We start from the raw sequence: 14,553 nt of genomic DNA, 5'->3' as shown, positions 1-14,553 counted from the left end.
TATCTGAAGACAGCTACAGTGTACTCATATACCTAAATTAAATAAAATCTTTTTTAAAAAAGCACTGAAGAACAACTAAATCATGATGAGAGTCCAGTGCATAGCTGTAATCTGCCTAGCTGAGGCTGTGAGCCCAAGCTGTGAAACACTGACCAGAAGAAACAAGGGCATCAGGCAAGAGCACTGTCACCACGTCCCTGACCCGAGTTCAACCTCAGAACTCAGGGAAGAACCAGCTCCAGGTTACCCTCTGACCTCCATACACAGGCCACAGCCCCCCCCCAGGCCCGCCCCCCCTCCCCCACAGGCCCGCCTGCCCACACACACATGCTTGAGCAAAACAGACACACAATAAAGAAACGTTAATTAAAAACATTAATTAAATTAAATTTAATTAAAACGTTAATTAAAGACATTTCTTTGTTTTCCAAATCCCTGGTCCAGAGGGTTGAAGAAAAAAATAGAGACTAATCTCCTATCATAGCATGGCGATCCACTGCAGCCCAAGTAGAGCCAGTCCTCCTGGGGCTTGAGCTTGTCGGCACCACAAAGGGTGCTATGTGTGGCTTCTTCTCTAGAAGTCCTTTGCAGGGATGGAGGTTTCCTCTCAGCCTCTGCTCTGGCTGGATGTGGTTTTTGGGTCCGTACCTCGCTGAGCTGTCCCCGGCTCTCCAGGCCCATGTGTCACAGCTGCATGGCTTCCTGCTCTGCGGTCTGCTCCGAGGGTGCTAAGTACTTCTCCTGGATGCCTAGAGTGCTGAGGGGAGGTGTGTTAAGGCTTAGACATGGCAGAAGATGGGGGGACTGGCCTGGGCAGGAGCTGCCCTCTTCTGAAGGCCACCACCCACACACATCGCTTCTGCCCCAGCTCCCACAGGTGGGTGTGAGCCGCCCATTGCAGCCCTCCTTTGAGGCTCCAGTTTCTTCCCCACACTGTCTATACCAAAGGACCAGGGAGCACTGGCCCTCCAGTTAGTGTGGCAGATGCTCAAGAGCCAGGCCAGGGTGTCCAAATCCTGTCCCCATCACTCCCTTTTTCTCTTCTGCAAGACCACATGAGACCTGTGACCATAAAGTAGACAAGAGTCCCTCCCCGACTCCTGACAGCTGGCACACAGGTGTTCAGTACCTATTGTCACCTCATTCTTTCTACCAAGGCATAGGCTCTACTCTTCTTGGGCCATAGGGTCTTTTCCCTCCCAGACAGAACACAGATGGGTCACTGCTAACACTGGTGAGCCCTCGCCTTGGCAGTTCCACGAGGGACCTCGTGTTCTACTGCCACTATTCCAGACACGTGTCCTCTGGGGCCTGACACAGACATCTAAGTTCCCACCTCCGGCAACCTGGGCAATGCTCTGTCTCTAAGACAACTGACCTAAAGGGCAAGCTTTTCCTTCAGCCTCCCCGACAGCCTCTGAGGCAAGGAACACACAAACTAGTCACATCCCAACCCCAAAGGCCCAGCTGCTCTGGTTGTCCAGTGGTGCCCTCTGCCAGCTTGTCCCTTCTATAGGGTAGACCTGTCCCTTCTCCACTCCCTGACAGCTCTGTCACTAACTGTTCTAATAACCTCTTCAATATTTTTCAGCCAATACCCCTTTCCCTATTCTCCTTTGTCATTTTTTGAGACAGGCTCTTACTCTGTAGCCCAGGCTAGCCTCAAGCTTTTCATGATCTTCCTGTTTCCCAACTGCTGGTTTACAGGCACGGAACCTCACACCCGGCTCCTTTTTGCCCCCCCCCCCACTGCACCCCTTATCGAGCAAGACGCTTAAGAACTCTCTGCTGCTCCTAATTACACCCACCAAGTGCATTTGCCACACTTACAGGGGGGTTCCTAAAATGTGCAGTAGCTCTCAGAAAACCAGGGAGGAAGATCAAGATTGAGGCTAGCCTGCACTACACAGGCCGATGTAGGCCAGCTAAGGCTAGAGAGACCCTGTCTCAAAACACTAAACTAAATAAATCCTTACTCTTGCACTAATGGCAGAAGGCGTGGGTTCTATCCTGGGCTACACCCCAGTGATCCACTGCCAGCTACACCCCCCTCCTCCACCAGCACCTCTTCTTCCTTTACATGTAATACAGAAAGCAAACTGAAGTCCTTGCACTTCTCCCACAGCCCAACGCCAAGTCCTTGCACTTCTCCCACAGCCCAACGCCATTTCCTTTCCAGGCTTCTGCATCTGGGGCCCGTCCCTTCGTCCTTTCCCGTGGTTCCTAAGGATACGACGAGAAGTGAAAATCAGCTCCCATTGCAGCGGACATCATGGCTTCCAGGCTTCGCTGCTCTTGAACCCCAAAACAGTAGCCATTGGCTTTATCCACAGCCTGTAAGACTCGCTGGATGCTGTCCTTGTCCTGAGCAGAGCAGAGCAGAGAACTCAGTGAGTGAGTCAGGTGTGGAGAGCTGAGAGCCCAGCTAACTGGCCTCCTCTAACTCCTAGGACAGTTCCGCACACGCACTTTCCTTGGCCCAGGACAGCCTTCCATTCCCCAGGGGCCTGGCTAGGCAGACAACTGCCCAGATTAGATTAGAAGGTCAGCTCCTCCATGCAGTCCGTGCCTAGGGCCTTCTCCTGTGGGAGCCTCCCTACCGTCCTAGAAAACTGTCTCCCTCTTCTCTTCCTGGGCCAAGCAGCCTTTAAGGTCAGAAGTCAGTGAAGGTCAACGTCCCCTCAGTGTCTGGACAGAACTACTGTCAGCGAGCATACCGACGTTATTTGTTCTCTAACGGTTTCCTCACGCACAGACGACAGTGAGAACAGTCCATATATCTCAATGAAACATACAGACCAACATAATGCGCTCAGCCCTCAGTACAGAGCTGGCCAGGAAGGCACCCAAGGCAAGAGCCAAGTGTGGTATCCTCCACCTTCCTAACACTTCAACCTTCAATCCAGTCCCTCAGGCTGTGCTGACCCCCAGCCATAAAATTATTTTGTTGCTATTTCATAACTGTAATGTCGCTACTGTTATGAACCATAAAGTAAAAAAAAAATCTGAAATGGAAGGTATCTGTTATGCGACCCTCAAAAGGGTCACAACCTCCAAGTTGAGAATCACTGAGTTAGAGGGGAAGCTGGCTCAGGTCTCCACTGCAGGAAGGAATCAAAGACCACAGTGTATCCTGGGTTACCTCCACTTTAAAAGGATGAAAGACACAGAGGCCACAGGCCACTCTGCAAACTCAACACAGCCACTCAGCTAAACGGACCCCTTGGTCGTGGGTCACCTGTTGGTGACTCTCTGGACTCACTTATGCTCATTCACACATGGGAGGAAACACAAGCAGAGGCCTGGTGGCTCCGAATCAGCAGGACTGAATGAAGTCTGCTCCTGGGCCTGAAAGCAAGTCAAGGACAGACCCAGGACATCAAATTTCTCTATGCCCTTGGCATGTCAGAGCTGCAGGCACAGGAAGATATCTCTTACTGGCCACTACCTGGATGTTCAGAGGGATGAAGGAGACCAGGCTGTAGTCTTCCACGAGCTGCACTAGCTTCTCATTGAGCTGTCGGTAGTGCCTGAAGAAAGGGTCAGACGCCAGGTGCTCAAGCAGGTAGGAAAGGTCCAGGACCTCCGTGTAGTAGTCCAGGTTGAAGGCTGAGGAGAGATGGAGTCAGATGCTGCTGACACTAGGCTGAAGGCCTCAGGCTGCAGCGGCAGAGGGCATACCTCAGTGATAGACATGTTTAGCATTTGCAAGGCCCTGGGTTCTGTTCCTAACACCCTAAGGGGGATTAAAAACCACAACCAGAGCCAGGGCTATACAGAGAAACCCTGTCTCAGAAAAAAAAAAAAACAAAAAAAGAACCCAAAAAAAACCCAAAACACCACAACCAGGGCTGGGGATTTACTTCAGTGGTAAAGCCCTGGGTTCAGTCCTCAGCTCTTGGGGGTGAGGGTGGGGGTCATACCCAGTTGACTTGAACAAAGCAGGCAGTGGAGTGCTAGCATGGCTACATGCGGTGCTGGACTACGGCATTATGAGAGAAGAGAGACCCAAAGACTGGGGCTGTGTCTTCTTTGTTTCTTTGTCGTTATTTCGCTGAGACAGCGTTTCACACCTCCGCTCTGGCTAGCCTGCCACCATGTGAGCTGCCCAGGCTGGCTCTCACAGCTCCTGTGTGCTGAGGGTAAGGGCACAGCTGCACGCTGACCCCTGATCCCCCATTATTCACATTCACTAAGACATCTACTGCTGCAGTGAACCACAGTGAACTGATGTTACTAAAAAGAGAAATACTGCAGAAGCAGGCAGATCTCTTAAATTTGAAGCCAGCTGGGACTACAAAGCAAGTTCCAGGGCAGTCAGGGCTACACAGAGAAACCCTGTCTCAAAACAAACAAAAACAAAAAACCCAATGGCACAGGCTGGTAATCCCAGGTATAAGAGCAGCCAAGTCAGCAGGGTTGAAAGTTCAAGGCTACCCTGGACTACAAAGTAAATTTAAGGTCAGTCTAGGCGATTTAGTGAGACCCTAATTAAAATGAGTGTCTGAGACTGCCCATGCACACGGACAACTGGAGCCAATCCTGAGGCCAATCTCTAGGACCCACACAAGAGAAAGAGAAAATCACTCCACACAAGCACATGTGTCCCCCCACAAATGGATGCATTTAATTTCAATGGGCAGCCTGAGCCGTTAGGGGTGCTTGCTACTCTTCAGAGGACCTGAGTTCAGTCCCCGGTATCTCCGTGGGTGGCTGACCACTGCCTGTGCTTCAGCTGCAGGGAGGCCCTTTTTTGGCCTCTGTGTATCACATGACAAGCTGGCCTTGAACGCAATCCTCCTGCCTTCCTCTCCCACGTGCTGGGATTAGAGACATGCACCAGCACACCTTTTGGGACTGTTGTGAGGACTACAGCTTGTAAACCCATCATCTTGCCTTGTACACAGAAACAGTCAGTCAATGGTTGTCCACACCAATGTCAGACAGGTACTGAGAACTATGCTTAGTCCCTGCTTCCTGAAGCTTGGTCAGAGCCCAGGGCCTTAGCACACACACTGGAAGGACTTAGGAAACGCTGGTCAAACTGAATCGCTCTTCAGTCCAGCAGCAAGGCCTCCTGGGTAAGGCACCTTCCCTTCCTGGGCCAGTTCCTTAGAGCAGGACCAGAGCAGATGCTCTAACAGCAGGCTTTTGCTCCATGCACAGTTTCCTAATAAAGAGGAAGAGTGCCCTGACAGCCACTGGGCTCCGTGGTCAGTTGCCCTCGAAGATGAGCTGACTGACGTGGCTGGCATCCTTCTATGTCCTCACCAGGCAAGGCCACTTCCATGTCATTTCCCAGCCTCCCCCTCTGCTCACCTGCTAGACATCAGCTTCCTTCCCTCTATTCCTTTATGACTTCGGAGTTTAAAGAGCCCATGCTACTAGCACAGCAGAGAAATAATCTGGCAGAAAGATATGCTGGCCATTGCGACAGGACACTACCCAACTCCCCTTGCCATGTGAGGATGCAGGGGTAAGGTGGCCACCTACTAGCCAGACCCTGCATCTACCCATGCAGGTCTTAAGACTTCCCACTCTCTAGAATATGAGGAATAAATGTCTGTTGTCTTAGGCACTGCGTTGATGGTAGTTTCATTACAACAGCCCCAACTAGGACAGCACTTTGCCTCTACTGTACAGGCCAGAACAGTTACCCAAAAGTCAGGGTGCCATGGCTCAGAGCAGTGAGCTGCGATCCATCCCCTTCAGCCAGCCACTGTACTACCACCTGTTTTAAATCCTGTAAAGCCCCATCTGTAGCTCCCATCTCTAAATCAACTGTAGCATCTGGCACGGCGCACAAAATAATGGCCAAAAGTCAGGAAGGCAGTGAGGTAGCTCCCCTCGCGCTGCAGGCAGTCTCTTACCCAGCTTCCCATAGTGTTCAATAAGGTCCATCTTGGAGAGGATGTTGACGTGGGGCAATTCCACGTGCAGCATGGTGGCCAGGGAGGTACACAGGACAGAGATGAACTTGGCTGGGTCTGTACAGTAGTGAGAATCCACAAGGTGGACAGCAGTCAGCTGTGAGCAGAAGGTACAGGGTGAGAGGTAGACTGACCTGGTGAGGGAGGAGACTTCTGAGCCCACAGCTCCCTCGAGAGCCTGGCAGCCCACGGATCCAGTGTATCCTTCCTTAGTACTGTTCTATTTCTATTTCCTTGTTCATGTGCGCGCTTCAGACAGGGCTTTATGGCCCGGAACTCTTTCTGCCTCCACACACCACATTGCTGGGGTTATAGGCCTGAGATATTTCCCTGCCTCTTGTTATTTTTTTTTTTTGTTTTTGTTTTTTTGTTTTTCGAGACAGGATTTCTCTTTGTAGCCTGGCTGTCCTGAACTCACTCTGTAGACCAGGCTGGCCTCGAACTCAGAAATCAGCCTGCCTCTGCCTCCCAAATGCTGGGATTAAAGGCGTGCGCCACCACTGCCAGACAACTTAATTTTAATTTAATAACATCATGTCCTCCTCCAAGAAGATAGGGGGCAATTTTACCATTTTGTCCTTCCTACTATTCTGGGGACCAAACCCAGGGACTGTGGCCTCTGCTTGTTAGACAAGTTCTCTACCACTGAGCTAATCTCCAACACCTCTTCCAAGGTCTCTTGCACACAGTCCCTGCAGTGGGCAAAGGGTTCAAATCACACTGCACCTACCTCTCTACTCTTTCATTACACTTCTGAACACCAACTAACCAATCACTAAGCCACTTTCTGTGTAATCACTTCCACTGTTTTTAAAATTGGGAACGGACACATTCATTTTAGAGATGACAAAACTGAGTGAAGGACTTTCCAAGACCATGAAATGAGGTGGGGGCCGAGCTAAAATTCTATCTCAGAGGCTTTAGTTCTGCTTCAAAGTTAACTCAGCCGCTATCTCGCAATGTAACTTGGGGGCGTGGCATCTATCCGCCTCCCAGTCTCAGGGATTCCGTCTGCCCGACCCGAGACACACCCTGAGGTCCCACTGGGCCATCTGGGAGAAGATGCTGCGTAGGGCGGTGTGGTGCGTGCAGAGCTCCACCTGGCCGGGGCAGTCGAAGAGAAAGTAGTGGCCTCGCAGGGGCTCCAGCTTGGCGCGCAGCCAGTCCAGGTTGGCTTCCAGGTACTCCATGCAGTAGAGCAGGCCACCGTTGGGCCCCAGGCGCAGCGCGTCCATCACGTCGCCCAGCCCCACCAGCTCGCCCACGTCCACCGCACACTCGTAAGGCAGTCCGTCGTTAGCGGGGTCCAGGTTCACCACCGCCACGCGCCGCCCCAGAGCGCGCAGGAACTCACTCATGCCCAGGCAGTACGTGGTCTTCCCCGAGCCCGGGGGCCCGATCACTGCCTGCCCGAAGGCCGTACTTGGGGCGGCCCCCGCCATGGGTGGAGCGGGCAGCCCAAGGGCTCCTTCCCAGGTAAACCAAGGAAACCCAAGCAGAAAAACGAACAAACTACCCGGCAAGGAAGGAAAAAGCTCCGACTTCCGGATTCCGCCGGAACTTGTCTGGAGAGGAAGTCCCGCCCACACGGCCACGGCATAGGCTGTGGTCACGCAACCGCACATCTCCGGTTTTAAGATTTCCCCAGGCTTCACTAAGGCAGATCTCCAAGCTGGGTAAACTGGTTTATTCTCGCACCGATCCGTCCCTAGGCAGAAGGTAGAGGTAGTAAGGGACCGCGACACTCTCTGGATCAATTCTCTGGTCCCCTTTCCCAGCTTCACGGTGCTCTTCAGACAACTCTCAAACCCGACTGGACGGTGCCACAGGCACTGTTCCGGGCAAACCCAGACAAGCACCAGGGCCTGGAGACCAAGGGAAGGCCTTTAGGCACAAACACCCCAGGAGACGGAGGGGCTTTTGATGATATCATCTTTGAGGTAGAGAAACTGGGCATGCTCAGGGCTGCCCCTGCTGCAGACGGCTACTCCCAGGCTCTGGGCTGCTTCTGAGGTCCACAGGGCAAGATCCAGGCAGAGGGCTAAGTCCCTGTCGCAGAGTGATCCTGACCAAGGACATTGGCTCACTCAGGCTCTGAAGGTCTGTCCAAGGCACAGCTAGAACCCTTCACAAAAGTCATATCTGTCCGAAACTTCATGCTGGTGGGTGGCTGGCGCCGGAGCAAGGTCTCCCCCTGGTCTTGGGGCAGAGGCTCATCATAGATTGTGGAAATGAGCCCCAAGCCAGTTCCACGGGGCCTCTTCGGTTGCCCAAATGGCTGTAACTTCTCTCCATGGTATCTGGATAAAACAGGGCTCTTGGTGAGAAGGCTGCTCTCTTCAAACCCCAGCAAAGAGGTTAGCAAGAGACAGGAAGTAACTACTACATAACTGGTTTGTTCTATCAGACAGAGCGCTCTCATGTTCATAGCACTTGAACCCAGGGCAAGGACACACTCACTCCTGAGCCATACTTCCAGCACCAAAGACAAGGCATTATCTCTGAATTCTGCTCTCCAGCCTGTGGAGAGCTGTGTCAACTATCAGGGACCTGGAAATTGTCATTTCCACAACAGACTCTCTTATGAAGCCAAAACTCAGACTTGAGGAAATGACTTCCCTATGGGCCCCGTGATCCTTTAAGTTGTAGGATTGGGTTTAAAATCTATTTCTACATCTGCTGTGAAGCTGTTCACTTAGGGGGGCTCACACCCACCCCAAAACAATGGCAAGAGGAAAGCAGACAGCAGCACAGCTGGACGATGGCCTAGGGAGCCCCTCAGGTGCACTCACCCCAAGCCGCGCTTGCATCTAGGGTGCTGGCCATCTCCATCCAGGGCCTCAGGCACCCCGGAGCACCTGCTGCCCAGGCCCTGACCTTCAGCCCAGCCCTGGCGCTCCATCACCTTCCGGCCGATGCCCTGCAAAGGAAGCAGCGAGAGTCCAGAGAAGTGGCTCAAGTGTGGCAGGGGGTGCAGGCTCCGTCACTTGGGAGGTGGAGCAGAGATTTGAGTTCGAGGTCAGGCTGGGCTACATATGAGACCCTGCCTCAAAGGATGTAAGGGATTTAAGAAGAAGGGATGGAGGGAAGGGAAGGAAAGAAGGGAGAGGGGGCATGTTTCTTGGAGCAGGAGGAATGGAGGAAGAGGGAATGGCATTGTGGTTAACCACGCTCTCTTACTTTGGTGTGGCGCTCAAAGGTGCCGACTTGGCGACCTAGCACAGAGCCATCTTCCTGACCCTCACGGAGTCTCCGTTCCAGGCGCATTTGGACAGAATCACGGGCGTCCTTGTCTCCTCCATCTGCAGGAACACAACCCATTTTGTAAAAGAGTCTCTGTCGCTGGGAGGATGAGATGCTGGGGTCCCCTCACAAGATCTCTGACTTATGTTCACAATGTCCTGTAAACTATTTTACAAGCTTGGGAGCCCAACAGGAACAGGAACCACGGCTCTCTTCTTCCAGATGAGGCAGGGTGCAGAAATGTCAAAGAATGGCAGAGATGAAACCAGAAGCCAGGATACTGGGAACTAGAGAGATAGCCCAGCAGTCAGTGTACTGATCCTCTACAGGACCTGGGTTCATTTCCCAGCATGCCCACGGCAGCTCACAACTGTCTGTAACGCCAGTTCCAGGGGATCTGATGCCCTCTTCTGCACTCCAAGGGCACCAGTACATGGTATACTTACATGCAGGTAAAACACATATTTGTCTAAGACAAAAATAATCAGTCTCAGCTGGGCATGGTGGTGGCGCACACCTTTAATCCCAGCACTTGAGAGGGAGACACAGGTGAATTTCTGAGTTCAAGGCCAGTCTGGTCTACAGAGTGAGTTCCAGGACAGCCAGGGCTACATAGTAAGACCTGACTCAAACAAACAAAGAACATTAAAAAAAAATCCTTATCTAAAACAGGGCAAGGAATCATGGCATATATCCTAAGCCCGGGCATTTGGGAGGCAGAAGGAGGAGGATGGATGTCGGTGACTTTGAGGCCAGTCTGCTCTACATAGCAAGTTCTTGGAAGCCAGGGCCACACAATGTCTTAAAAACCAAAACAAAATAAAAAACAAAAATAAAACAAAATTCCAGTTTGTTTCTCACTTCAGAATTATGAGTTGACCAAAAGCCAAGCTTCTGAGTACTTAGAGCCTGTTCACCCAGAACCCACTGAGGGGTGTTCCCACAGAGAGGATCAAGGGTCTGCCCGCCACCAGCACTTCAACCCAACTACAGATAGTGAGTGCTCTCAGGTGGAGACGGCGAGTGCAGTCAGCCTCTTTCTACAGGTTCTGCGCCTGCAGAGCCAAGCAATTTAAACCTACTCAGAAAACAACTGCATCCGCACCACCACGCAAGACCCCACACCCAGCATTACTCCTAAGGACAGTTCCAGAGCATCCATCATCTAGGAAACAGCCACAGTTAGTTTGTTTGTTCCTTCTGAGGAGGCAGGATCGCATTGTAGCCCAGGATGGCCTCAAACCAGCAGCAACCTTCACATCTCACTTCCCCAGTGTAGGGATCCTCTGCACTGTACATTACACCATCATAGCTGGTAATAACTTTTTTCCTGGTGCTGGAATTGAACCCAGGGCCTCACACGGGCTAGGAAAGTACCAGTGAGCTGTAGGCCCAGCCCTTGATGACTTTATTTGTTTGTTTGTTTGTTTTAAAGACAGGGTTTCTTTGTGTAGCCCTAGATGCCCTGGAACTCACTTTGTAAACCAGGCTGGTCTCACACGCACAAAGATCGGCCTATCTCTGCCAGGGTTACATGTGTTCACCACCACTGCCTGGCAATTATTCTTTTTGAGAGAGACTATTTTAAGTATGCACAAGGATGTGTGTAGGCCTAAGCAAATGTTATCCCACTGTGTAAGAAAGCATCTGCGGCAGATTTGGTGTCCACGGGGGTTCTAGAACCATCTCCCATGAGCACGCTGGGAATGAGTGTACAGTAGTTTACCTCTGGTCCCCCAACGTGGCCTCTGACAAGCAGGTGTGGCTAGTGTACAGGACTAGGGTACAAGATCATCCCGGGATTGCCACCCCTCGCTCAGTACCTCTGTCGTAGTAGACGCTCATGTCCACATCCCAGTCATCAGCTGTCTGCTCATCAAAATCTACAGGGACAAAAGCATTGGGAGGCACGGGTTAGCGACTTAAGAGTTCTTTGGTCCTTGGACTTGGATCAGCCCCAGGACCTTGCACAAGCTTAAATGCTCTACCTCCAAACTCTATGTCCACCCCAGTGACTCCCAGATGTGTTTCAAGCTAAATCTAAAGTTAGACAAATATTCCAGATTCTAGTCCACCAATTCCTCATTCCAGGATGGGAAGGCCAGTCTGCACTTGGATAGGAGGGAAGCCATTTCCTAGATTGTTTTTTAGGTTGTCACGAAATCCATCACGTGGAGCAGAGACCCCCAGCCTTGGCTTGCCAACCCCTGCCTGGGCTCCAACCTAATGGTCTGGGTCCTAACCACCTCCACAGACCCCCATGTTAAAGGCTTAGTCCAGTGGGAAGTAACGGGGGCTTTCAGAGGTGGGGCTTCATCCACGCCCTCGAAAGGGACTGTGAGACCCAAGTTTCTTCTTCCTTCGCTCTCCTTTGCACTCCAGCCATGAGGTGAACAGGCTCCCTGTATCACAGGCTCCAATTATAACGTGCAGCTTCACCACAGGCAGGAGAGCCAGCTGCCATGCCTTCAGACCTCTAAACTGAGTCAACCCTTTTCTCTTTAGGAATCAATCCATCTCCGGCATTGTCCCAGTAACCACAAGCCGACTGCTTCCTGGTCTTACCTCCTTCCTCCTCCTGCCAGAACTGAGCGTCAGTGTAGAACACGAGGCCAGAGCCACCTTTCTCCCACTTAAGTTCAATTTCCTCCTCGAAGAGCCGCTCTGTAGTCCGCTCCTGCCCGGTCACATCCTCGTGCAGAGCTTCGTGTCGCTCCCACTCCTCACCCCGGTCATCGTCCTGGGAGAAGGGGACAGGGAGGTGACCTGTATCTGACTTCCTAAAAGGAAGGAGTTTCTGGGCCCAGAGGGGGACGTGGGACCTGGACATCGCAGGGTACCCTCAGGGGGCAGCATATTTAGGCCTGAAAGCCCCGGCCCCCCTGCTCACTCCTGTGCTTTTGGCCAGGCATTTCCTCCTGACTCCCTTTGCTTCTCTACCCGATTACAGCCTCAGGCTGAGTTCTGCAGCCTGCACACAGCCCACTCAACACACGGCTCTCTCACCAGTGATGTTAGTCAGTGCATGACATTTAAGCCTTTCTCAATTACGTCATGAAAAAGAAGGGACAGGACAAGTATTATCTCCTGCTGGTCAGGCCCTTCCTATAACTGGGCTCTTGGAATCATCCCAGTGCGGTAAGGGCCATTACTCCCATTTTACAGGAGCCTAGGTTTAGACGTAAGGTGATTTGCCCACAACGCTATGCCAAGGGCAGCAGAACCAGCAGGCAAAGCCAGTTCGTCACCTCACACTTCTCCTTTCATCACACAGGTTCTTTAAGGTCAGGGAATGGATAGGAGAAGAGCTTTAGCATTCAGTACTGATCCTTGCTACAGTGTGCATAACTGCGCTTGTGGAATGACAGCATGACTCTTGGCTTGACTCCTTGGGTTCCCATCCTGGTTAAACCCTAAGATGGTAGAGGAACGAAGGCTGCAGAGCTGGGAAGGAGGTAAGGTGAGGTATCAGGTGTAGACAGAAGGGAGTATTCAAAAGCCCAATCAGTAAATGATAAAAGGCCAAAATGATAAAACAGATCCCATCTCACTCGATTCATGGAGAAAGGAGAGGAAAACTAAATGTCTATTTTGGTGACAAAGCTAAGACTAGAGGCTGCACTGACTTGAGGGACTAGAGACCTGATGAAAGAGGAGGTTGGAGAAGCCTCACGAAGGAAGCGGGCTCCCGTCCTGACCCTACTTCCTCACATGCTCTTGGGTAAATTCTTGTACATCTCTTGCTGAGTTCCTTCCATCTCTGAAAAGGAGCCTATGTATGGAAGGCAATACATTTGGTAATCTCTTGATAAAAACTCTGGACATCTCCCCTCAAAAAGGCATAAAATGCACACATAAAAGGAATTTTACAGTCACTGTTGGAGAGCTTCTACTCTGTGGAGGAGCCTCAGTCATACCCTGACAGAAGAACCCTAGCCTGTCTTTCTCTTTTTCTAAATCAGAATCTCATGTAATGAGTTTGAACTCTCTATGCACCTGAATATGACCTTGAATTTCTGATCCATTTTTCTCCATCTCCCCCAGGGTTAGGATTACAGATGTGTACCACCCTGCCAGGTTTGCGCAGTCTGGGATTCAAACTCAGGGCTTCGTGCTTGCTGGGTGAGCGTTCCAAACCCAGCCCTGACCTGGCCTCTGCAAAGTGCTACATTACTTACATCTTCTGAGCCAGACTCCTGCTCCTCCTGCTGCTGCCCTTCATCCTCGGGCTCATCAAAGGAGCCAGCTGCTGAACCTTCCAAGCAGGTCCCCTGCGGGATCTCCTCCCCTTCTGCTGTGTACACGTGCTCTTCTTGCTCCACAGTCTCTGAGTCCTCATACAGAAAGGGCACGTTGCCATAGCGCCGGGAGGAGCCAGTCTTGGGAAACTGGAGCTGTAGCTGGGTAATGATTCTAGGTGGTAGACGACAGGACCGGATCAACTCTAAAAAGACCCCCAGCGGGGTGCCCACATTGCCATTGGGCATCAGCACTGGCGGATTCAGCTCTGGGAGCTGCTTCAGGTCAGCCAGGGTAAAAGCTTCATTCTCCGCCCTTCGACTCTGTAGCTCCTTCCGGGTCTTAAAGGGAAAGGACCCCAGATCTTAGGGAGGAGGGAAAAGACTGCATGTTAAAGCCCTAAATGATTTTTAGCAATATTCAAGCCAGAAGTAAATCACAGTTTAAATCTGCTTCCTATCAGACACGGTGGTATCTATGAGGTCAGCACACTCAAGAAAGTGAGGCAGGAGGATCGTGAATTAGAGGCCAGTTAGGCTAAAACATAGTAAGACTTATTTCTTTAAAAAATAAAAGACTTGGGGACTGGGGAGATGGCTCAGCGGTTAAGAGCACTGACTGCTCTTCCAGAGGTCCTGAGTTCAGTTCCCAGCAATTCCCACATGGTGGCTCACAACCACTTGTAATGGAACCTGATGCCCTCTTCTGGTGTGTCTGAAGACAGCTACAGTGTACTCATACCTAAAATAAATAAATAAATCTTTAAAAATAAAAGGCTAACAAGGCAAATGTGCCACAAGTTGTTCTCTGACTCCCACACTGGTATCGTGTGTATCCTCTACCCGACAAATAAATGTAAACGTGGCTCAGGATCTGTCTGTGCATATGCGTAGTGTGTATTCCCAGAGGAATACACAAGTATCTTCAACACTTGCTTCCCGATGAGCAGCTTTTATTGGTACTAGAATAGAACCATTACCTTGCAACTATATTCTGATCCTGAGCTGTCACATACTGCGCATATCCGGTGTTCCAGACACAGATGATTTTTTTTTTGGTTTTTCGAGACAGGGTTTCTCTGTGTAGCCCTGGCTGTCCTGGCACTCACTTTGTAGACCAGGCTGGCCTCGAACTCAGAAAT

The 14,553-nt window shown here is 51.3% G+C and overlaps 2 protein-coding genes across 2 annotated transcripts in view; both read right to left on the bottom strand.

The window, feature by feature from the left end:
- Positions 1-366: 366 nt before the first annotated feature.
- Gpn2 (GPN-loop GTPase 2) lies at positions 367-7,982 on the bottom strand. Its single transcript, XM_021160384.2, has 5 exons — positions 6,962-7,982; positions 5,871-6,027; positions 3,449-3,609; positions 2,234-2,364; positions 367-757 (listed from the first exon to the last, which is right to left on the bottom strand). The coding sequence occupies exons 1-5, from the start codon at positions 7,553-7,555 to the stop codon at positions 685-687; spliced, it is 1,116 nt and encodes a 371-aa protein (XP_021016043.2). The 5' UTR covers positions 7,556-7,982; the 3' UTR covers positions 367-684.
- The window catches only part of Gpatch3 (G-patch domain containing 3), a 9,600-nt gene continuing 2,648 nt past the window's right edge, over positions 7,602-14,553 (bottom strand). The window contains exons 2-7 of the mRNA XM_021160739.1: positions 13,352-13,776; positions 11,739-11,913; positions 10,997-11,056; positions 9,111-9,232; positions 8,723-8,850; positions 7,602-8,230 (exon numbers count right to left, since the gene is read on the bottom strand). Coding sequence (XP_021016398.1) covers positions 8,014-8,230; positions 8,723-8,850; positions 9,111-9,232; positions 10,997-11,056; positions 11,739-11,913; positions 13,352-13,776 — 1,127 coding nt within the window. The 3' untranslated portion in view covers positions 7,602-8,013. The remainder of the gene's footprint in view (positions 8,231-8,722; positions 8,851-9,110; positions 9,233-10,996; positions 11,057-11,738; positions 11,914-13,351; positions 13,777-14,553) is intronic.

Source organism: Mus caroli, chromosome 4, assembly GCF_900094665.2.
Source record: "Mus caroli chromosome 4, CAROLI_EIJ_v1.1, whole genome shotgun sequence".
NCBI classification, from domain to species: domain Eukaryota; kingdom Metazoa; phylum Chordata; class Mammalia; order Rodentia; family Muridae; genus Mus; species Mus caroli.
The sequence above is the reverse complement of the archived record's forward strand: the minus strand, read 5'-3'. Positions and strand labels throughout refer to the sequence as shown.

What these genes read in the sequence shown, in the direction of transcription:
- Gpn2 (XM_021160384.2), bottom strand. Translation starts at nt 7,555, where the DNA reads ATGTGCGGTTGCGTGACCACAGCCTATGCCGTGGCCGTGTGGGCGGGA. An exon ending in TGGCCCAGTGGGACCTCAGG is followed by an intron (nt 6,028 to 6,961) that starts GTGTGTCTCGGG and finishes TTCTGCTCACAG; the next exon opens with CTGACTGCTGTCCACCTTGT. An exon ending in TGAACACTATGGGAAGCTGG is followed by an intron (nt 3,610 to 5,870) that starts GTAAGAGACTGC and finishes ATCTCTCCTCAG; the next exon opens with CCTTCAACCTGGACTACTAC.